At 40.9% G+C, this 24,771-nt stretch overlaps 1 protein-coding gene across 4 annotated transcripts in view; it reads right to left on the bottom strand.

Annotated features, from left to right (window-relative positions):
* zcchc24 (zinc finger, CCHC domain containing 24) overlaps positions 1-24,771 on the bottom strand; it is an 87,076-nt gene that overhangs the window by 9,584 nt on the left and 52,721 nt on the right. The window contains exons 3-4 of one of the 4 annotated variants that reach the window (XM_036986783.2): positions 17,636-17,800; positions 8,098-8,140 (exon numbers count right to left, since the gene is read on the bottom strand). In XM_036986783.2, coding sequence (XP_036842678.1) covers positions 8,098-8,140; positions 17,636-17,800 — 208 coding nt within the window. Of the gene's footprint in view, positions 1-1,633; positions 8,141-17,635; positions 17,801-24,771 lie in introns of those variants that run through there. The other 3 variants (XM_036986774.2, XM_090242293.1, XM_090242290.1) reach the window with 3 other exon arrangements.

Genomic DNA, 24,771 nt, shown 5'->3' with positions numbered 1-24,771 from the left:
TTTTATGCACACCGCCAACTTTACTTTGTGTGGGTTCTTACCATGGAAATAGGATGGCATCTTTCCATTTCTATGATTCTAGTTACTGTATTTCTATGGTGAGGTTCTTCCCTCTATTGCAGTGATGTTGTCTTTATTGTAAACAGAACACATCTCCCCTGTTGAAATGCAGTGAAAGTGGCCAGACCAAAGCCTGAAGAACCAGAGACTAAGTGTCTGGGTGGTGGTGGTGCTTATTAAGCTAATAGTTTATGAAAGTAAATAATGAACCAAACATGAAAAAACTCCCCTGGCTCTTAAACAAAACCATATGCGCTCTGACCTTCCAACAATTTGTTTAAATTCTCCAGTTACATTGTTGCCATAGAGACACTTTAGCCCCAGTTCTGTGTTTGAGCTAGGGATGTTGTAACAAACTTGATATCATTTGGGTCCCCACCCTCTTGTGAAGTTTTAGCTATTTGGAATTTCATGTCCAAGCCTGTGCATGGAAACTTGGCTTTGCAGACCACGTCCAGTGCAATAGCCCTACTCATGCGAAACAATAACATGTTTACAATCATTAAAAGCAATGAAGTTGTCCTTGTATCACACACTTCTCCAACATCAACCCAGTCAGATAAACACCCTACCCCACCACTCAGAGGTGTCTGCATGATCCTAAAGCACACCTTTTCTTTGTTCTGTATCACATTTCAATGCTAAAACTGATATTTCAGAATGTGGGGGGGACATGTCCCTCCCGTCCCCAGTGAAAGTTGCGCCCCTCCCCAGATGTATAGTATATTTTGAAGCAAGCATAAATGTGTGCTCTGGTGTAGTCTGTAGGCTTAGTTAAAACACCTATCCACAGCTGGAGTAAAACTGTTTACTTATTTATTTTCTCATTTAGAGTACATGATTCACAGAAACAAAGTTTGGAGAAAAATGTTTTCTTAGTACAGAGATAGAAGCCTTCTAAACTTAAATGACATTGTAATAGTAAACGTGTTTCAGTAAAAGTGTTGAAATAAACCAGTCACTTTTCCTACCTCTGTGTCTCCCTGGTCTTTCCAGTACTAAGTTAGTCTGACCTAGAATAGGAACTCCGCCACCGCGCCGAGTGACAACAGCTCTCTGAGGCATCATTCTCCTTTCTCCATTACACAACCAGCGACCCTCCGCAGTGTAGACCTGGGTTCAAATATGATTTGAAATCATTTAAAATCTCTGCTTTCTTGAGCTTGCCTGGTTTAATGGACCAATCATTCACATCACAATCAATACGCTCCGCTCAGTCTTATGTCAGGGAGAAAAACCTGCAGATGTACTTTAAATACTGAAGGAAATGTACAGTACATTTAGGCCACATCCAGAAACAACTGGTGTGTTGTGTGTGATCTAATTTCTCTTCGCTGTAACAAATAGACAATAAAGTTTTATTATTCTGTATTGTAGCCCCTAGTCCTAATCCCTGTGTAGATCTGAGAGGATTGGAAAGGTGTATTTAAGCAATATGGTTCAATTCTATGTAGCTCATCAGAGGGCAAGGCACAGTACACAATTGTGTGTAGGTGTTCCAGTTGGTTGAACCCCTACCTAGGAAGGAATAGTAAACATTTACCAATGCACCGAAATAACACAATCCCAGATATTTCCAATTCAACATTTATTTTATTCATCACAACACCTAATAGTACTAAAGCACTAAAGTCGTTTTTTGTTTTCCTAACTAAGAAATAAGGCACATTTTGGAATGCCGTTTCATGGACGTGATGCAACAGATCTGTTCTTTTCTGTTTCCACAACAACCTCCCAGTCATCATCCTAACTCACTCACACCAATTCAACTATAGTGTTACAATCTCAAAATGTTACAGACATCAAAGAACAAAACAACGTCTAATTGACCACGTAAGTGTTAAAACAGCACATTCAGTCAGTATGTATTAATTGGTATACTAATTGGTATACACTATCGGTCAATTATACATTTTTATGACTAGTAACAATCAATTAGAAGTTGTTGAGAATGCTAAGAGATTACTGTTTGTCCCAAATGGAACCCTATTTTCTCCATGGTGTACTGCTTTTCATCAGAGCCCTCTGTGGGCCCTGGTCGAAAGTAGTGCACTATAAAGGGAATAGGGTGCCATTTGGTGAACGTACGATGTAGCCCAACTACGTTACTGTGCTAAAATGAAATACATTGCATAAAGTAATACTTATTTTTCCATTTAAAAGCAAAACACATGCACATGCAAATTCTACAATAGTGTTTTGTCTCACACACTTGCTTAACAGAAGTAAATTACACTCTCTGTACTAAACTATGAATAAAAACATAACATTTCAGAGAAGTGCCTTGTAGCTGCTTTGAGCAATCTACAACTCACAGTTGAATGTGCATATACAGTGGAGAGCATCAGTCACTAAGATAGAACAAAAAGATGTATTCTGCATGTTAACAGTATTATTGCGTAACCTAGTAAGATCTAAATCAATTATATAGAACTTGAATAGCAAAACATTGGTAATTATGTCTGCCATTTCCTTAATAAGGTAAAACTCATAACAAAACCTGAATGCATGCTACTTAAAGGACACAAATGGCAACTCATAGGCATATTAGTTAAAGCACTTGGGTATCATTCTGGGTTATTTAATACTGATGATAACATTTCTAAACACAAAACAAAACACATAAAAACTAAATGGCTTATCATTGAGTAAAGGGTATTAATAATTATGTACCAACTTTTTTTAATAGTAACCTATGTAGACATCAATATTTCCTTCTTAGTATAACTTTGTTGAGTATTTTATACAAAAAAAGTGTTGTAAAAACTCTTTCCATAAATATTTCTGTAGGATAAACCCCTCAGATCAATGTAAAACATCAATGAAAAACTCAAAGCTTTATATAGGCCCTTTTTCACATAGAAAGCTTCAAAGCTGCATAACATTTCAGATCTAAGATCCTTTAAGATGATGGCCATCTAATATATACATAAAACAGTCACTTGCTAAATATATTTTTCTGGGAAAAATAACTCTTGGGTTGTTTTCTTTAGCAAATTGCTTAGAAAATGTAACATCTATAAAGTTTTTTTCAAAATACACATCTTACATAGAAAATAACAAATCCATACTGAAAATGATCTAGAAAAGTCAAGTATATGTAAATTCAGGACAAAAAACACATCTGAAAAAGTATTTGTATACTGTATGTTTAAAATGCATAACACAATGTATGAACTGCTTCCATTAGCTCTTATTTTGCCATCTCAAACACATGGCTTCTTCTTCACAAACTTGTCTGGTTGGAATCAGACCAAAAATATCTCAGCTGATTTTTTCCTTATATTCTTAAGGATATTCTTATCATTGTATTCCTTAAAAGTCAGAAGCCTACAGAAGCCTACTGTGTAACGATTTGGATCGGTATTAGCACTTTTGGTTTAGTTGGCTAATACCCAAGCTAATGGAAACATGTACTGATACACTGCTGTTGTGAGGCAAATAAAGCCTAGACCAAATATATGGTAATGTTTGGATAGCAGCAGTGTTCTGCTCAGTTGTAGTGAAAATATAGAATTGATCCCAACGTTATGTGGGGAGAAAATAATAATCTACTATGACCTGTAATCAATGAATGAAACCCCCTACACGATTCACATCAAATTCCCTTCCAAGCCCCTTTTTGTTCAGATGATAATAATAAAATGTCCATAGAATGGCTCTGCGACATCTCCCAACCACTATATATACACCTCTACCTACATGTACATATTACCTCAACTAACCGGTGCCCCCGCACATTGACTCTGCACCGGTACCCCCCTGTATATAGTCTCGCTATTGTTATTTTACTGCTGCTCTTTAATTACTTGTTACTTTTATTTCTTATTGGTATTTGTTAAACTACGATGTTGTTTAGGGGCTTGTAAAGTAAGCATTTCTCTGTATTTAGCTCATGTGACTAATAACATTTGATTTGATTTGATTTCTAGCCTAATATTTAATGAGTAGGCTACTATCCTGTAACCTTGTTCCAGATGTGATTGTGCTGTGCCAATGACTATAGGGGTTGGCAAGAAAGCACCAACAAATCTGGAACCAGGCTTCACCTCCCCACATACATGTAACTAACACTAACTGAGTGTGATGGTCCAAGTTGTAACAAATTATGCTTAATGTATTGTTCTGTATCCACACATTGAATGAAAGATTACAAACCAAGCTCATACTTGTGTGTGTTGAAGCAATCAACAAGTCATAAACAGACTATCTCAAAAAGCAAAAGGCTGGGATTCAAATCCGATCGCGGGTTATAGGCATTGCAGCTTTTAAAGGCAATGTTCCCTCGTTCGCGGAGATTCCATTCACAATAAACGCTGCATATGTCGACTCAATCGGAAATGCCCTTTAAAGGCCACAAACCATATAACCCGCAATTGTATTGAATCACGGCCAAAGTTAAAAGAACGAGGATGAGGTCTACAGCTTTTAGTGCAAACCTCATTCACATTAGTGTACTGACTACAAAATAACATTGTTGTTGATTCCATGACAACAGACTAACTACAGTGTGTGTGTTTTTGCCAGATGCTTTAGTTACTGCGTCCAAACTCAACAAAATGGTGTTGAGGAAACATTAGCCAGTTCTCATTGCTAATGGGTAATAGTGTTGTTTTCCCATATGTATTCACATCTTGAACCGGCATCAGACTTGGCAAAACACCTAGCAGTTACATCTAGCCACGAGTTAATTACACCTCCAAACTAAGTTCAACTCTCCTCTTTATTCACTTTCCTTCCAATTTTTCGAAATAATTATTCTCTTTTTACAAGGCACTAGTACTTTTCGGATAATATAAAATATACAACTATGAATTCAACCTTTATAGAGCCATTAAACACATTCTAAATATTGGAGAAGCCAATGTGTGTGATTTGAAAAATACACCTCCGCTTTGAAAGTGGTAGCAAACTTCTCTTCAACTATACTCACAAAATAACACAGTTCCCAAAGTGTCAATAGCCTTCATTGCTAAGATACAACTATACCCACTGTTACAAAATGTTGAATGAAAAATATTCTTCACTCTAGGTCCTCCAACTATAAAGTTGAAAGTATAGACCTATATTTTTGTAAACAGAGGTAATGGTTAGTTACGTCTCTTCTATTAAAGACACGATTTAACGTTTAAATCATGATAGGATGTGGAATCAAACACACAGAAACGTAAACTTAATCCATCACCACACTTACAAAACGTCCTCTAATAAAAATACAAATGTCCATTTTGTTACAAGACATTTCCACTTCTATACTTCTTTCTCCTTTACCAACCATTATAGTAATCTTACCTCCATCCCTCATCTCTTTCTCCAGACATAATGTACTGCTGTGACTTGTTTGACACATCATGAAGGGGTTAAACCCCTTGGAAACAGATATTAGTAAGATTCACCGTTATATTTCTAGGTCAATCTGTCTTAAAGTAGCGTTACAAGATTGCAACAGCTCTATTGGTCAGTTGTGTGTCCTACAAATGATTGCAAAAATGTGCAATTGCAATAGGGATATTATAAAACCACTTTGAAATGTATAATGAGTACTTCTCTATATACCATTTGAAATAGCAGTTCTAATCAACTATGTCAATCTATCGGCATCCCACACCAAATAGATTAGTTGTAAATACTCGCCAGAAATAACAATGCTGAAGTCGAGTCCTTAATAAGAATATTGGTTGCATACAGACAGTGCAGGACAGAATTACTTTTCAAGAAACTCATTACAAAAATAAAATGATTGTTTGGAAGTAAACTGTCAAATTAGGAAAAAAAGACTACAGCACTGCCAATAGATTGAACCTAATACTTAAGAGTCTAAATATGAAGGGGATATTGGCTAAGAGAAACTAGATATCCAGCCTTTATCATCACAGAAACTGCTGTTATTGCATAGTTGCCTTTTGACAGGCAAATGTTAAAATCTTGTCAAATCGATGAATACCTAAACCCGACTTTCATTGCCGATGTAAACGCACAGCTTGTTTAATACGAAACATCAACGTTATTATCACTGTACTACAACTAAACGAAGAACGACTCTCTCTCAACCTACAGTCGATTCTAAAGACAAGTGGAAGCAGTTACACAATAATACAATAATACACAATAATACTTTGATATACAAACATACACACATACATATAGTATACACATACATACACATACACACATATAGTGTATATATATATATATATATATATATATATATATATATATATATACCTATACATATATACCTATACATATATACCTATGCATATATATATATATATATATATGTCCCAGTTTAAATCAATAAAAAATTGCACAACAGACGAACAGACAACAAATAATAAATACGCCACATGTAACATGTAAGCCAGGGATGTTTGGTACGGTATCCCTCAGTTAATCAATCAATAATCAATTCATAATTCATTCACAGTTATTCATGTATAAGTTGACCTTTGACCCAGACATTGCCCCCGACATTGACCCCTTGACCCCGACTTGAGCCCATGACGATAGTTACATTGGCATCACTAGAAGGCCTGTCTCTGTCTGTTTTAATGCTCCCCACACACTTCACTTGACAGGGAAAATTAAGGCAGAACTCTTCTGTAAACACAAAACCAACAGACTCCCAAAGTGAGGGAATAAAACCCCAAGGTGTGGGCAATACTGTCAGTAACAACAATATCATATTATACACAAATTGGATGTCCGTTAGATGGTTTTTAGGCTAGGGTACACAAGGCCACAAGGCCCTGTCAGGGCTGAGGATTATCCTTGCACAGTTCTTCGATCAGTTTCTCCCATACCCTTGACATTAGGAAAAGGACAGGAATTGTGCTTAGTGACAAACCTCTGCAAAATAAGGTTTACCAGCTAATTCAGAGATGGGAGGTGATGGGGAAGGGAGGGAGATGGGAGAGAGAGGTGATGTGGAGAGGTGATGGGGAGGGAGAGGTGATGGGGAGGGAGAAGGCAGGGAGAAGGGAGGCAGAGGTGATGGGGAGGGAGAGGTGATGTGGAGAGAGAAGGGAGGGAGAGGTGATGGGGAGGGAGAGGTGATGGGGAGAGAGAGGTGATGTGGAGAGAGAAGGGAGGGAGAGGTGATGTGGAGAGAGAAGGGAGGGAGAGGTGATGGGGAGGGAGAGGTGATGGGGAGAGAGAGGTGATGGGGGAGAGAAGGGAGGGAGAGGTGATGGGGAGAGGGGAGGGAGAGGAGATGGGGAGAGGGTAGGGAGAGGTGATGGGGGAGAGGGGAGGTAGAGGTGATGAGGGGGAAGGTAGAGGTGATGGGGAAGGGGGAGGTGATAGGGGAGGTAGAGGTGATGGGGAAGGGGGAGGTGATAGGGGAGGTAGAGGTGATGGGGGAGCGTGGAGGGAGAGGTGATGGGGAGGGGAGGGAGAGGTGATGGAGGGGAGAGGGGAGGGAGAGGTGATGGAGGGAGTGGTGATGGGGAGAGGGGAGGTAGAGGTGATGGAGGGAGTGGTGATGGGGAGAGGGGAGGTAGAGGTGATGGAGGAGAGAGGGGAGGGAGAGGTGATGGGGAGAGGGGAGGTAGAGGTGATGGAGGGAGTGGTAGAGGTGATGGAGGGAGTGGTGATGGGGAGAGGGGAGGTAGAGGTGATGGAGGGGAGAGGGGAGGGAGAGATGATGGGGAGAGGGGAGGTAGAGGTGATGGAGGGGGGGGGTGATGGGGAGAGGGGAGGCAGAGGTGATAGAGGGGAGAGGGGAGGGAGAGGTGATGGGAGGTGATGTGGAGAGGGGGAGAGGGTGAGAAAGGATGGAGGGGAGGCAAGGGAGGCAGTATTGGTGAGGACAGTGAGGTTCCACTCTTTCCCAGGAGCGGGAAGAGGAAAATGGGAAGGCAGTACAGGAGGGTTGCTAGGTTTCCCTCTGACGGAGGAGGAGGCGAGGGACATGAAATGGTTCCTCTCTTTTTGAGGAAATTGGAGGGTTCAGGTTAGTAAGGTATTATTGCACTCGTCGGCAGTAGTAGCCCAGGACTTTGCATTTCTCACACAGGTGCTGAGGGTGCTCCTTACTCTGGTCTGAGACGTCCAGGCCATCAGGCTTCTCCAATGGACGCTAAGGGAGGGAGGGGGGATAGAAGAATGAGAGGGAAGTAGGAAGATGGAGAGGGAAATAGAAAGGGGGAGAGAGGGTAGAGAAAGAGGGATGAGAGAGAGGGAGGGAGATAGAGAAAGAGAGGTGAGAGAGTCATCACATACAAGTATACACACTATAGAAACAGTTTGTTATACTAAAGTGTTTGCTATGGTGCTAACATGGCAGGGGAACAGAGTTAACCTCTGTTCTAAATTGGGTGCTAACCACACACTGACAATTCAACACACACACATACCAAGCCTTCTATTTGCCAGCAGATTGTTTGGGTACTACTCAAACCAGCTCTGTTGTATCCCACATTCTCAGTGATTTGGCCACAAGAACAAACCCTGAATGTTTTCAGACCTGGAGTCAGTGTACTTTGTGTTATTGGTTTCAGAGCTGTGGCAAACAACCTTAACAGATCTCCCTCTCTTTCTCTCACTCACACAATATAATTACAGAGGCTGTGTCCAAAACGGTACCCTGTTCCTTATGTAGTGCACTACTTTTGATCAGAGCCTTATGGATGCCATTTGGAACATAGACTCTCTCTCTAACACGGCACACAGTATAATTACAGAAAGAGGTCCAAGGCACATGTTTGCTGATACAAACCTGCATGAAAATACCAGCTACACCACAGAGAATAATCGCTTTCTTGGAAAGGCTATGGAGGACAACAGAGGGTATCGTTCAGCGCCAACGGTTTGTTGGATGTCAATCACATACATTACTCTGCAATCATTTACTTTCCCACCCATTGTTCTTACAGAGTTTATTTTATAATACTGTTATTGTTTCCAGACAGATGGTCCCAGACTTATTCTTTAACTTGTCAAAACCAGAGCTCGTATTCATAAAGCATCTCTGATCTAAAGTCAGCTTTGCTTTTTAGATCACAATGATTAAGATTATATGGACAGTGCGGACCTGATCCTAGATCAGCATTCCTACTCTGAGACGCTTTATAATTACGGGCCCAGGTTGCCAAGGACCAGCCCAAGGAGACAATGCAGCCAACCTTCACCTTGACTGTCTGCCACTAGTTTAAAAACTAACTGATAACAACATGAAATACATATCAAGCATACCCACAATGTTAGGTTTGGCATCCAAAATATGATATACAGTAGTTGATGACTAAAAGTATATGTTTCATAGGAGAAAGGATCTGGTATTTAAACATCTTGGGTTTTAGAATGAAGGACTGAATCGGTCCAGTTGAACTGTATATTTATTTCATGGATAAACATGTTTTTCATTCCAGAGATTCTGTCCGGCCATAGAAATGCTGTCTTAAAGTCATGAAATGACTATAGAAGCAAATCTAGAAGACTACAGAACAGATAGAGGTTCTAGAAGACTATAGAACAGATAGAGGTTCTAGAAGACTATAGAACAGATAGAGGTTATAGAAGACTATAGAATACTATGGAACAGATAGGATCTAGAATACTATAGAACAGATAGAGGTTATAGAAGACTATAGAACACAGAGGAACTAGAAGACTATGGAACAGATAGAGGATCTAGAAGACTATAGAACAGATAGAGGTTCTAGAGGACTATAGAAGACTATAGAACAGATAGAGGATCTAGAAGACTTTAGAACAGATGGAGGTTCTAGAAGACTATACTATAGAACAGATAGAGGATCTAGAATATAGAGCAGATAGATCTAGAAGACTATAGAGCAGATAGAGGATCTAGAAGACTATAGAGCAGGTAGAGGCTCTATAATATTATAGAAGATGATAGAGCAGATAGAGGATCTGGAAGACTACAGAAGACTATGGAACATATAGAGGATCTAGAAAACTATGGAACAGATAGAGGATCTAGAAGACTATATAGCAGATAGAGGATCTAGAAGACTCTAAAAGACTATAGAACAGACAGAGGATCTAGAGAAGACTGTAGAAGACTATAGAACAGGTAGAGGTTATAGAAGACTGTAGAAGACTATAGAGCAGATAGAGGTTTTTGAAGACTATAGAACAGATGGAGGTTCTAGAAGACTATAGAAGACTATAGAACAGATAGAGGATCTAGACTATAGAACAGAAATAAGATCTAGACTATAGAGCAGATAAATCTAGAAGACTATAGAGCAGATAGAGGATCTATAATATTATAGAAGATGATAGAGCAGATAGAGGATCTGGAAGACTATTTTGACTATGGAACAGACAGAGGATCTAGAAAACTATATAGCAGATAGAGGATCTAGAAGACTATAAAAGACTATAGAACAGACAGAGGATCTAGAAGACTATAGAACAGATAGAAGTTCTAAAAGACTATAGAGCAGATAGGGGATCTAGAAGTCAAGAATATTATAGAGCAGATAGAGGATCTAGAAGACTATAGAACAGATAGAGGATCTAGAAGACTATAGAAGACTATAGAACAGATAGAGGGTCTAGAAGACTATAGAACATATAGGGGATCTAGAAGTCTAGAATACTATATAGCATATAGAGGATCTAGACAACTATAGAACACATAGAGATCTAGAAGACTGTAAAAGACTATAGAGCAGACAGAGGATCTAGACTACAGAGCAGATAGAGGATCTAGAATAATATAGAAGACTATAGAACAGATAGAGGCTATAAAAGACTATAGAAGACTACAGAGCAGAGAGAGGTTATATAAGACTATAGAAGACTATAGTTCAGATAAAGGCTATAGAAGACTATAGAGCAGATAGAGGTTATAAAATACTATAGAGCAGATAGAGGTTATAGAAGACTATAGAACAGATAGAGGTTATAGAAGACTGTAGAAGACTATAGAGCAGATAGAGGTTATAGAAGACTATAGAAGACTATAGAGCAGATAGAGGTTATAGAAGACTATAGAGCAGATAGAGGTTATAGAAGACTGTAGAAGACTATAGAGCAGATAGAGGTTATAGAAGACTGTAGAAGACTATAGAACAGATAGAGGTTATAGAAGACTATAGAAGACTACAGAGAAGAGAGAGGTTATAGAAGACTATAGAACAGGTAGAGGTTATATAAGACTATAGAAGACTATAGTTCAGATAAAGGCTATATAAAACTATAAGACAGGTGAAGGTTATAGAAGACTATAGAACAGATAGAGGTTATAGAAGACTATAGAAGACTATAGAGCAGATAGAGGTTATAGAAGACTATAGAGCAGATAGAGGTTATAGAAGACTATAGAACAGATAGAGGTTATAGAAGACTATAGAAGACTATAGAGCAGATAGAGGTTATAGAAGACTATAGAGCAGATAGAGGTTATAGAAGACTATAGAAGACTATAGAGCATATAGAGTTTATAGAAGACTATAGAAGACTGTAGAGCAGATAGAGGTTATAGAAGACTATAGAGCAGATAGAGGTTATAGAAGACTATAGAGCAGATAGAGGTTATAGAAGACTATAGAACAGATAGAGGTTATAGAAGACTATAGAAGACTATAGTTCAGATAAAGGCTATAGAAGACTACAGAACAGATAGAGGTTATGGAAGACTATAGAACAGATAGAGGTTATAGAAGACTATAGAACAGATAGAGGTTATAGAAGACTATAGAGCAGATAGAGATTATAGAAGACTATAGAACAGATAGAGGTTATAGACGGCTGTAGAAGACTATAGAGCAGATAGAGGTTATAGAAGGCTGTAGAAGACTATGGAACAGGTAGAGGTTATAGAAGACTATAGAAGACTATAGAACAGGTAAGGGTATAGAAGACTATAGAGCAGATAGAGTTTATAGAAGGCTGTAGAAGACTATAGAACAGGTAGAGGTTATAGAATACTATAGAATACTATAGAGCAGATAGAGGTTATAGAAGACTATAGAGCAGATAGAGGTTATAGAAGACTGTAGAAGACTATATAGCAGATAGAGGTTATAGAAGACTGTAGAATACTATAGAACAGATAGAGGTTATAGAAGACTATAGAAGACTACAGAGAAGAGAGAGGTTATAGAAGACTATAGAACAGGTAGAGGTTATAGAAGACTATAGAAGACTATAGTTCAGATAAAGGCTATAGAAAACTATAAGACAGATGAAGGTTATAGAAGACTATAGAACAGATAGAGGTTATAGAAGACTATAGAAGACTATAGAGCAGATAGAGGTTATAGAAGACTATAGAGCAGATAGAGGTTATAGAAGACTATAGAAGACTATAGAACAGATAGAGGTTATAGAAGACTATAGAAGACTATAGAGCAGATAGAGGTTATAGAAGACTATAGAGCAGATAGAGGTTATAGAAGACTATAGAACAGATAGAGGTTATAGAAGGCTGTAGAAGACTATAGAGCAGATAGAGGTTATAGAAGGCTGTAGAAGACTATAGAACAGGTAGAGGTTATAGAAGACTATAGAAGACTATAGAACAGGTAAGGGTATAGAAGACTATAGAGCAGATAGAGTTTATAGAAGGCTGTAGAAGACTATAGAACAGGTAGAGGTTATAGAATACTATAGAATACTATAGAGCAGATAGAGGTTATAGAAGACTATAGAGCAGATAGAGGTTATAGAAGACTATAGAAGACTATAGAACAGATAGAGGTTATAGAAGACTATAGAAGACTATAGAGCAGATAGAGGTTATAGAAGACTACAGAGAAGAGAGAGGTTATAGAAGACTATAGAACAGGTAGAGGTTATAGAAGACTATAGAAGACTATAGTTCAGATAAAGGCTATAGAAAACTATAAGACAGATGAAGGTTATAGAAGACTATAGAACAGATAGAGGTTATAGAAGACTATAGAAGACTATAGAGCAGATAGAGGTTATAGAAGACTATAGAGCAGATAGAGGTTATAGAAGACTATAGAAGACTATAGAACAGATAGAGGTTATAGAAGACTATAGAAGACTATAGAGCAGATAGAGGTTATAGAAGACTATAGAGCAGATAGAGGTTATAGAAGACTGTAGAAGACTATAGAGCAGATAGAGGTTATATAAGACTGTAGAAGACTATAGAGCAGATAGAGTTTATAGAAGGCTGTAGAAGACTATAGAACAGGTAGAGGTTATAGAATACTATAGAATACTATAGAGCAGATAGAGGTTATAGAAGACTATAGAGCAGATAGAGGTTATAGAAGACTGTAGAAGACTATAGAGCAGATAGAGGTTATAGAAGACTGTAGAATACTATAGAACAGATAGAGGTTATAGAAGACTATAGAAGACTACAGAGAAGAGAGAGGTTATAGAAGACTATAGAACAGGTAGAGGTTATAGAAGACTATAGAAGACTATAGTTCAGATAAAGGCTATAGAAAACTATAAGACAGATGAAGCTTATAGAAGACTATAGAACAGATAGAGGTTATAGAAGACTATAGAAGACTATAGAGCAGATAGAGGTTATAGAAGACTATAGAGCAGATAGAGGTTATAGAAGACTATAGAAGACTATAGAGCAGATAGAGGTTATAGAAGACTATAGAGCAGATAGAGGTTATAGAAGACTATAGAGCAGATAGAGGTTATAGAAGACTGTAGAAGACTATAGAACAGATAGAGGTTATAGAAGACTATAGAAGACTACAGAGAAGAGAGAGGTTATAGAAGACTATAGAACAGATAGAGGTTATAGAAGGCTGTAGAACACTATAGAGCAGATAGAGGTTATAGAAGACTATAGAAGACTATAGAGCAGATAGAGGTTATAGAAGACTATAGAACAGGTAGAGGTTATAGAAGATTGTAAAAGACTATAGAACAAATAGAGGTTATAGAATACTATAGAACAGATAGAGGTTATAGAATGCTGTAGAAGACTATAGAGCAGATAGAGGTTATAGAAGACTGTAGAAGACTATAGAGCAGATAGAGGTTATAGAAGACTATAGAAGACTATAGAGCAGATAGAGGTTATAGAAGACTATAGAACAGGTAGAGGTTATAGAAGACTGTAGAAGACTATAGAGCAGATAGAGGTTATAGAAGACTATAGAAGACTATAGAGCAGATAGAGGTTATAGAAGACTATAGAGCAGATAGAGGTTATAGAAGACTATAGAACAGATAGAGGTTATAGAAGACTATAGAAGACTATAGAGCAGATAGAGGTTATAGAAGACTATAGAGCAGATAGAGGTTATAGAAGGCTGTAGAAGACTATAGAGCAGATAGAGGTTATATAAGACTGTAGAAGACTATAGAGCAGATAGAGGTTATAGAAGACTATAGAAGACTATAGAGCAGATATAGGTTATAGAAGACTATAGAAGACTATAGAGCAGATATAGGTTATAGAAGACTATAGAAGACTATAGAGCAGATGGAGGTTATAGAAGACTATAGAGCAGATAGAGGTTATAGAAGACTGTAGAAGACTATAGAGCAGATAGAGGTTATAGAAGACTGTAGAAGACTATAGAGCAGATAGAGGTTATAGAAGACTGTAGAAGACTATAGAGCAGATAGAGGTTATAGAAGACTGTAGAAGACTATAGAGCAGATAGAGGTTATAGAAGACTATAGAACAGATAGAGGACTATAGAAGACTGTAGAAGACTATAGAGCAGATAGAGGTTATAGAAGACTATAGAGGATATATGTAACTCATCTGTGATTGTTAATCTGATTGTTTCCCTCTGACTTGTAGGACTGTAATGGTCTGCCTGGCATTAATGTAGTACAGTATTTGATGCTATTGTGAAGGTCAGGACTCAGGTCAGGATATTTATTTGACCTCAGCACCTAACAGAAACTGTTGAGGACATGAAGACTTGCAGTAAAGCAAATCTGGGAATCAGAAACCAAAGTCAGGGAAGAAGAAAATGAAAAATATACAATGTTAAATTCATTTCCCTCAGTCCTTTCTGTTAGAGCCAAGCTCTCTCTGCGTGTGTGTGTGTGTGTGTGTGTGTGTGTGTGTGTGTGTGTGTGTGTGTGTGTGTGTGTGTGTGTGTGTGTTGTACAGTACGTGGGGGTTAGCTGTCCATTCTCAAACGCTGACATTGTGAAACATGTGAAGTGGGTGAGATTGCAAATGTGAGGAATTTGCCCGCAAGTGTGGCTCTAGCCACAACACCATGAGCACACACACACACACACACACACACACACACACACACACACACACACACACACACACACACACACACACACACAGAGGGAAAAGAGCATGCTTTTCCCACCAGCTAGTTCCATTGAACAGAGACTGTTTTCTGCCGTTTTTGGTGAGAATAATCACTGTGACTGCTGCCCTTTCATGGTGACGTGATACTTTCGCATCATCCGTTTGATCTGGGGAAGTCGCCTGATATTACTTGAAGCATTCTATCATTGACGTTAGTTATCTGTATGTCTATTTTGTTGTTGTGACTGTAACCATAGCTACAGTATAGCGGGACCTTCAATGCAATTGGAGAATGGATGAAGAGCCATGCAAATTATTGCTGCACGTCCAAACCCAAAGCAACTGTAAGAGGTGTGTGACTGGCTGCAGGGAAGTCAGGCGCAGGAGAACAGAACTGGGTAACAACCGGAGCAGTTTAATGAGGCAACACAAACCCGTCGCAAACCAGTCTGAAGTGCACATACACTTTACAACAAACAATTCCACACACAGACATGGGGGGGAACAGAGGGTTAAATGCACGTCAAGTAATGAGGGAATGTAAACCAGGTGTGCGGGAAAACAAGACAAAACAAATGGAAAAATGAAAGGTGGATCGGCGATGGCTAGAAGACCGGTGATGTCGATCACCGAACGCCGCCCGAACAAGGAGAGGAACCGACTTTGGCAGAAGTCGTGACAGCAACAAGCAACAAGCAACTCCTAACCCCTAAGCCCTATCCCCTAAGGCCTATCCCCTAAGCCTTATCCCCTAGCCCCTATGGCCTATGCACTTGCATAAATCAAAGAGGATTAGGTAGTTATACTATGTCATCATCCCAAATTACATCCTATCCCCTACATAGTGCACTGCTTTTGACCAGGGCCCATAGGGCTTTGGACAAAAGTAGTGCACTATAATCGTTATTGAAATTGCTATCCAACCCTCTCAGATCTCAAAAAGTTCAAGAATTGTGGGTAGGGACTAGAGGTCGATTTGAGAACAAAGTGGTCACCTCGCCACTTGGTGGGATGGGGCTGGAGAAATGCAATCCCAGGTTGCCCTTTAATATCAGAAGATGAAGGCAGACGTTTTAAGTGCCCCCAACCGGTTGTGTTTTTTCATTTGTTTATTTGCGTTGTTTGTAACTTATTTTTTTCAACTTATTTTGTACATAATGTTGCCAACCATCTCTTATGACCGAAAATAACTCCTGGAAATCAGGACTGCGATTATTCACCACGGACTGGCAGAATCTTTTTTGTTGCATTAACGAGTCTTAGTCTGACTGCTTTGCTCGGGAACAGGCCCAGATCCCCGTGACTTGCGTAAAGAGAAGGCAGAGAAAAAGGGGCCAGAGGGTGGGCTGCCTTCTGAGAATTAATAGGAGATCGAATAAACCCCCACTGCCTTCCATTCTGCTAGCAAACGTGCAATCTTTGGAGAATAAAATTGATGACCTACGCGGACGATTAAACTACCAACACAACATTAAAATCTGTAATATTTTATGCTTCACGGACTCGAGGCTGAACGACGACATTATCAACATACAGCTGGCTGGTTATACGCTGTACCGGCAGAATAGAATGATGTATGCAATGTTTTATTTCAGCTCATGAAATGTGACCAACACTTTACATGTTGCATTTATATTTTTGTTGAGAATAGTTAAACCATTTCTTGGAATGTATTCCTGTTGAGATAAATAATTTACAAGTGACAGAGCTCTGGGCCCATATTCACAAAGTGTCTCAGAGTACTGTAGGATTGCCAATCTAGGATCAGGTCCCCCCTGTCCAAATAATCTTAATCATTGTGATCTAAAATGCAAACTGATCCTAGATCAGCACTCGCACTTTGAAGCACTCTTTATTTTACTCTATTTTAATCAGGCAAGTTGGGAACAGCCTAGAAACTGTAAGCAGCGACAATTGTGTCCCAAATAGCACCCACTCCCTATATAGTGCACTACTTTTGACCAGAGCCCACTGACTCAATTTACATGCTCTCCCTTCCAAACCCTGACTACAGAGGTTGAGGTGGCGTAGCGTCAAAACCATATTCTGAGTGTGTTGTAATAATGATTAAGAACACATTGCGTATTTCGTCACAACATACAAGATCGTCTATCAACCCCTGAATGAAATAAATATTAAAAAGAAACCTTGAATCTTTTTTTTGAGTGCGGACCAGCTACACAATTTTGGAATTCTATCACAAACACATACACACACATACACAGATCTCACGAGCGCACACACACACCCAAATAAATGCAGACACAGAAACATGCACACACACACCCAAATAAATGCAGACACAGAAACATGCACACACACAAACACACACGCACACACACGAACACACACATGTTGTCCCACCTGCTTGTGTGGGTAGACGTTGATGTGGCACTTGATACATTCTTGTCCCATGTTGGCCCAGGAGTTGCCACTCATCCACTTCCTCTTACACTTGGGACATTTGTACTCTCCAAAACACCTCTTCTTCCCCTGGTACGGAGTTAGACCCTCGCCTTTAGGCCTTGCCTGGGATTACAAGACAGAGCGGTTTAGATGGTAGTTATCAATAGTTATCAATTGGGCTAAAGTCAGTATACAGAAGGTCCCTGAAACAGAGAACCCAAAAGAGACAACAAAGACTGATGCAAAAAGTGAACTTTACCCATGCTACCCTTTGTCTTTCCTGATTTGTTATTTTGGGTGGTGTGTGCATGTCATACAGTATTTTCCTATGCATATTGTAACACTGAATGAATTGAGAAACTGATACTGAGTGAGGAGAAGGCATTTCGGCCCTCTGTTAAACACACACAGAACACACACACTCCGTCAGCAATGAAATAAGGCTCGCGAGAGGCCAATATCCCTGGGAGTGGCTCTTACTCATCATACTGAGTATATACTGCTTGCGTCCCAAATGGCACCCTATTCTCTATATAGTGCACTACCTTTGACCACAGTCCATATGGCTCTGTAGTGCACTATGTAGGGAATAGGGTGCCATTTGGGACACAGACCCATACTGGCAGTGGCTCATCTAGGCCTGGCCACTACAACAGCAACAAGGAGTAAAAGTGACATTTTCTTCCCCTAGTGTGGCATATAAAAGAACGAATGATGCCATAACGGGGATAAATCACCACACGTGCATACGTCCTGCCAAAACTAACCAATTAGGGGGCTTGACTGGTGTTGGCTAAACTCGCAGTGGCTGACAGTTGATGTGTTTGGCTTATGTCACGTTAGAATCTGAACCCCACCCATCAGACACAAATCACCTTGTACTAAAACCTACTGTAGCCTAATAAAATACACACTGCTCTCGTAAGAATTCACTTTTTTGTTCAAGTCCAGCACTATCACACCTGATTCAACTAGTCAACTAATCAGGGTGGTGGAGAGGGTGGTGTGTAGGATGGCGGAGAAATGTGTAGGGTGGTGGAGAGGAGTGTAGGGTGGTGGAGAGGTATATAGGGTGGTAGAGAGGTGGAGAGGTGTGTAGGGTGGTGGAGAGGTGGTGAGGTGTGTAGGGTGGTAGAGAGGTGGAGAGGTGTGTAGGGTGTTGGAGAGGTGGAGAGGAGTGTAGGGTGGTGGAGAGGAGTGTAGGGTGGTGGAGAGGAGTGTAGGGTGGTGGAGAGGTATATAGGGTGGTAGAGAGGTGGAGAGGTGTGTAGGGTGGTAGAGAGGTGGAGAGGTGTATAGGGTGGTGGAGAGGTGGAGAGGTGTGTAGGGTGGTAGAGAGGTGGAGAGGTGTGTAGGGTGGTAGAGAGGTGGAGAGGTGTATAGGGTGGTAGAGTGGTAGAGAGGTATATAGGGTGGTAGAGAGGTGGAGAGATGTATAGGGTGGTAGAGAGGTGGAGAGGTGTGTAGGGTGGTAGAGAGGTGGAGAGGTATATAGGGTGGTAGAAAGGTGGAGAGGTGTATAGGGTGGTAGAGAGGTGTGTAGGGTGGTGGAGAGGTGTGTAGGGTGGTGGAGAGCTGTGTAGGGTGGTGGAGAGGTGTGTAGGGTGGTAGAGAGGTGGAGAGGTATATAGGATGGTAGAGAGGCATATAGGGTGGTAGAGAGGTGGAGAGTTGTATAGGGTGGTAGAGAGGTGAAGAGGTATATAGGGTGGTAGAGAGGGATATAGGGTGGTAGAGAGGTGGAGAGGTGTATAGGGTGGTAGAGAGGGATATAGGGTGGTAGAGAGGTGGAGAGGTGTATAGGGTGGTAGAGAGGGATATAGGGTGGTGGAGAGGTGTGTAGGGTGGTAGAGAGGTGTGTAGGGTGGTGGAGAGGTGTGTAGGGTGGTGGAGAGGTGTGTAGGGTAGTAGAGAGGTGTGTAGGGTGGTGGAGAGGTGTGTAGGGTAGTAGAGAGGTGTGTAGGGTGGTGGAGGGGTGTATAGGGTGGTAGAGAGGTGTGTAGGGTGGTGGAGAGGTGTGTAGGGTAGTAGAGAGGTGTGTAGGGTGGTGGAGAGGTGGAGAGGTGTATAGGTTGGTGGAGAGGAGTGTAGGGTGGTAGAGAAGTGTGTAGGGTGGTAGAGAGGTGTGTAGGGTGGTGGAGTGGTGTGTAGGGTGGTGGAGTGGTGTGTAGGGTGGTTGAGAGGTGTGTCGGGTGGTGGGGAGGTGTGTAGGGTGGTAGAGAGGTGGAGAGGTGTGTAGGGTGGTGGAGAGGTGTGTAGGGTGGTATAGAGGAGTGTAGGTTGGTGGGGAGTTGTGTAGGGTGGTAGAGAGGTGTGTAGGGTGGTAGAGAGGTGTGTAGGAGATACAGAGTATCTGTCTCTGGAGCTCTGTATCTGTATCTGGAGCTCTTTATCTGTATCGGTCTCTGGAGCTCTGTATCTGTCTCTTGAGCTCTGTATCTGTATCTGTCTCTGGAGCTCTGTATCTGTATCGTTCTCTGGAGCGCTTTATCTGTATCTGTCTCTGGAGCTCTGTATCTGTATCTGTCTCTGGAGCTGTGTATCTGTATCTGTCTCTGGAGCTCTGTATCTGTATCTGTCTCTGGAGCTCTGTATCTGTATCTGTCTCTGGAGCTCTGTATCTGTCTCTGGAGCTCTGTATCTGTATCTGGAGCTCTCTATCTGTCTCTGTAGCTCTGTGTCTGTCTCTGTAGCTCTGCATCTGTCTCTGTAGCTCTGTATCTGTCTGTAGCTCTGTATCTGTCTGTAGCTCTGTATCTGTCTCTGTAGCTATGCCTCTGTCTGTAGCTCTGTATCTGTGTACTGTAGCTCTGTCGCTGTGTACTGTAGCTCTGTCTCAGTGTACTGTAGCTCTGTCTCAGTGTACTGTAGCTCTGTCTCTGTAGTTCTGTATCTGTCTCTGTAGCTCTGTCTCTGTGTACTGTAGCTCTGTCTCTGTAGCTCTGTCTCTGTCTGTAGCTCTGTATCTGTCTCTGTAGCTCTGTCTCTGTAGCTCTGTATCTGTCCCTATTGCTCTGTCTCTGTAGCTCTGTATGTGTCTCTGTCTTTGTAGCTATGTCTATTTCTCTCTTTCTAGCTCTGTCTCTGTCTCTCTTTGTCGCTCCAGCTTTGTCTCTGTCTGTAGCGCTGTATCTCTAGCTCTGTCTCCATCTTTGTAGCTCTGTCTCTCTAGCTCTGTCTCCATCTTTGTAACTCTGTCTCTCTAGCTCTGTCTCTCTAGCTCTGTCTCCATCTTTGTAGCTCTGTCTCTCTAGCTCTGTCTCTCTAGCTCTGTCTCCATCTTTGTAGCTCTGTCTCTCTAGCTCTGTCTCTGTATCTCTGTCTCTGTATCTGGGCCAGCAGATGCACATGATACAGTGTTTACAGTAAAGACAGCCTGAGCTGGATTGGTTACGCTCTGACCACATTTCAGATCAACTCAAAACACCAGCAGAGCGGGGGGTGAGGCAGGGACATAGCCTGTGGTACCAGACCAGCTATTATACAGAACTAGGGCTTGGAGTTATTCCTTGTCTGGTCACATGGTCAGAAAACTCTTTGTTCTCCACAGCCAACGAGTGAAGAACCACAACCATATAAAAAGGTGTTTAAAAGTAGGACCAGGATTTTTCCCTGGTCATGTGATAGAACTGGGGACCAGAGTTATTTTCCTCTTCAGGTCACATGGTTAACATAAATTCCTCACACTTCCATACAATGACAAACACACATCTGATTTTTTTGTTGTGAACAACTGCCAACATGGAACGAAGTCTGCAGACCTCAGTAAGACTGTCGTTGCATTTACATTTACATTGTAGTCATTTAGCAGATGCTCTTATCCAGAGTGACTTACAGTTAGTGCATTGATCTTAAGATAGCTAAGTGAGACAACCACATATCTCAGTCATAGTAAGTACATTTTCCCTCAATAAAGTAGCTATCAGCAAATGCAGTGCTAGTAGGGGTGAAAAAAAGTATGAGGTGTTAGTTCTTAATTACATTTTTTTGGGCAATGCTGGTGTCAATCAACACAGTGGGAGGACATCGTTAGTGTCTGTCTAAAACACCACGCCTGTCACGGAGGTCTGAGACCACAGATGACCAGAGGTTCAGGCTCTGTCCCAAATGGCACCCTATTCCCTTTTGAGTGCACTACTTTTGACCAGGACCCATGGTGCTCTGGTCAAAAGTAGTGCACAATGTAGGGAATAGGGTGCCATTTCGTACACACCGCCATGCATTCCAGTGGCCACTTGAGAACACAAACACTAGGGGATGAATGTAGTAAAAACATCTTGTGTCAGTTAGATAGGGACCATTTGAGGACCGTGACACTAGAGTCAGTAGAGGACAGTGCTCTGATCCAGTTCTTATGGGTTTTAGCATCAACAACAAACAAGACAGCCGAGAGTGGGGACTTTGTGCATAATAATATGGGGTTTGCAAATTATCAAAAATAACTTAAAGATGTGTGTTTGTCTGTGCAGCAGATAATGTTTGTTTATGTCCCTGCCTCTGACCCCTGTGTGCAAAGATAAGGGTCAGAGTGTTTAGATGGAACAGACTGTGTGTGTGTCTGTCTGTGTGTGTGTGTGTGTGTGTGTGTGTGTGTGTGTGTGTGTGTGTGTGTGTGTGTGTGTGTCCACAGGGGAGGGAGTTTCACTACCAAACCAGTTGGCCATGCAGTCAGCTACATCCTGAAAACCACACCACAGCGGGCAGGGCTGTGACTCATCACACACACACACACACACACACACACACACACACACACACACACACACACACACACACACACACACACACACACACACACACACACACACACACACACACACACACACACCCATTACCTTACACAGACAGGTTTTCATACACTCCCGAGACAGACTGGAAAGCTTCGATGCAGTAACAGTTTCCCGTCCTGTACTCCTACTCACAGTTCCTACACAGAACCTTCCGTAGACAGATCACAGGACTAATGAAGAGAAATAAAAACAGTGAGTTCTGACAGAAAAAAGTGGACTAGAGAGAGAAAGCGAGAAGGAGAGAGGGACAGATAGAGACATAAACAGAGGGGTAAAGAAAGAGAAGGAGAGAGAAGGATTGACGTTGAGAAAGTGAGAGAGATGTACAGTGAACTCCAAAAGTATTGGGAGAGTGAGACATTTGTTATTTTTTTGAATATGAGGTTAAATTGCATACTGTCAGCTTTAATTTGAGAGTGTTTACATCCTTATCAGGTGAACAGTTTTGAAATTGCAGCACTTTTTGTACAGTCCCCCTCATTTTAGGGGACCAAAAGATCAAAAGTATTGGGACAAATTCACTTACAGTGGGGCAAAAAAAGTATTTAGTCAGCCACCAATTGTGCAAGTTCTCCCACTTAAAAATATGATAGAGGCCTGTAATTTTCATCATAGGTACACTTCAACTATGACAGACAAAATGAGAAAAAAAATCCAGAAAATCACATTGTAGGATTTTTTATGAATTTATTTGCAAATTATGGTGGAAAATAAGTATTTGGTCAATAACAAAAGTTTATCTCAGTACTTTATTATATACCCTTTGTTGGCAATGACAGAGATCAAACATTTTCTGTAAGTCTTCACAAGGTTTTCACACACTGTTGCTGGTATTTTGGCCCATTCCTCCATGCAGATCTCTTCTAGAGCAGTGATGTTTTGGGGCTGTTGCTAGGCAACATGGACTTTCAACTCCCTCCAAAGATTTTCTATGGGGTTGAGATCTGGAGACTGGCTAGGCCACTCCAGGACCTTGAAATGCTTCTTACGAAGCCACTCCTTCGTTGCCCGGGCGGTGTGTTTGGGATCATTGTCATGCTGAAAGACCCAGCCACGTTTCATCTTCAATGCCCTTGCTGATGGAAGGAGGTTTTCACTCAAAATCTCACGATACATGGCCCCATTCATTCTTTCCTTTACATGGATCAGTTGTCCTGGTCCCTTTGCAGAAAAACAGCCCCAAAGCATGATGTTTCCACCCCATTCTTCACAGTAGGTATGGTGTTCTTTGGATGCAACTCCTCCAAACACGACAAGTTGAGTTTTTACCAAAAAGTTTTAACCTCATATTCAAAAAAATAACAAATGTCTCACTCTCCCAATACTTTTGGAGTTCACTGTACATCTCTCTCACTTTCTCAACGTCAATCCTTCTCTCTCCTTCTCTTTCTTTACCCCTCTGTTTATGTCTCTATCTGTCCCTCTCTCCTTCTCGCTTTCTCTCTCTAGTCCACTTTTTTCTGTCAGAACTCACTGTTTTTATTTCTCTTCATTAGTCCTGTGATCTGTCTACGGAAGGTTCTGTGTAGGAACTGTGAGTAGGAGTACAGGACGGGAAACTGTTACTGCATCGAAGCTTTCCAGTCTGTCTCGGGAGTGTATGAAAACCTGTCTGTGTAAGGTAATGGGTGTGTGTGTGTGTGTGTGTGTGTGTGTGTGTGTGTGTGTGTGTGTGTGTGTGTGTGTGTGTGTGTGTGTGTGTGTGTGTGTGTGTGTGTGTGTGTGTGTGAGAGAGAGATCTTTGGGGAACACAGCTGGACGGAAAGCAGTGTGTTTTACAATTACAGTGAGAAAGTTAGACGCACAAATATCATATCCTCCAAGACATGCTAACCTCTCACCCTTACAATAACAGGGGAGGTTAGCATTTTATATCATATCCTCCAAGATATGCTAACCTCTCAGTATTACAATAGCAGGGGAGTTTAGCATTTTTGGGGATATGGTATTTGTGCATCTGTAACTTTCTCACTCATCGTTATTCTGCACCTATGGTCTTCTATGGTGTTCTGCACCTATGGTGTTCTGCACCTATGGTCTTCTATGGTGTTCTGCACTTATGGTGTTCTGCACCTATGGTGTGTCTGTATCTGTCTCTGTATCTGTCTCTGTAGCTCTGTATCTGTCTCTGTAGCACTGTTTCTTTTGCTTTGTCTCTGTAGGTCTGTCTCTTCACAATCCATTCAGGATTATCTGTAGTCATGGTAGAATCCACATGAAGGTAAAGGTGTTTAAAAAACATTATATTTTTATGTACAATAAAAGTGAGAAAAAAAAATGACACAATACAATATTTACAATAAT

This window comes from Oncorhynchus mykiss, chromosome 1, assembly GCF_057628025.1.
Source record: "Oncorhynchus mykiss isolate SJ-2025 chromosome 1, ASM5762802v1, whole genome shotgun sequence".
Classification (NCBI taxonomy): Eukaryota; Metazoa; Chordata; class Actinopteri; order Salmoniformes; family Salmonidae; genus Oncorhynchus; species Oncorhynchus mykiss.
The sequence above is the reverse complement of the archived record's forward strand: the minus strand, read 5'-3'. Positions and strand labels throughout refer to the sequence as shown.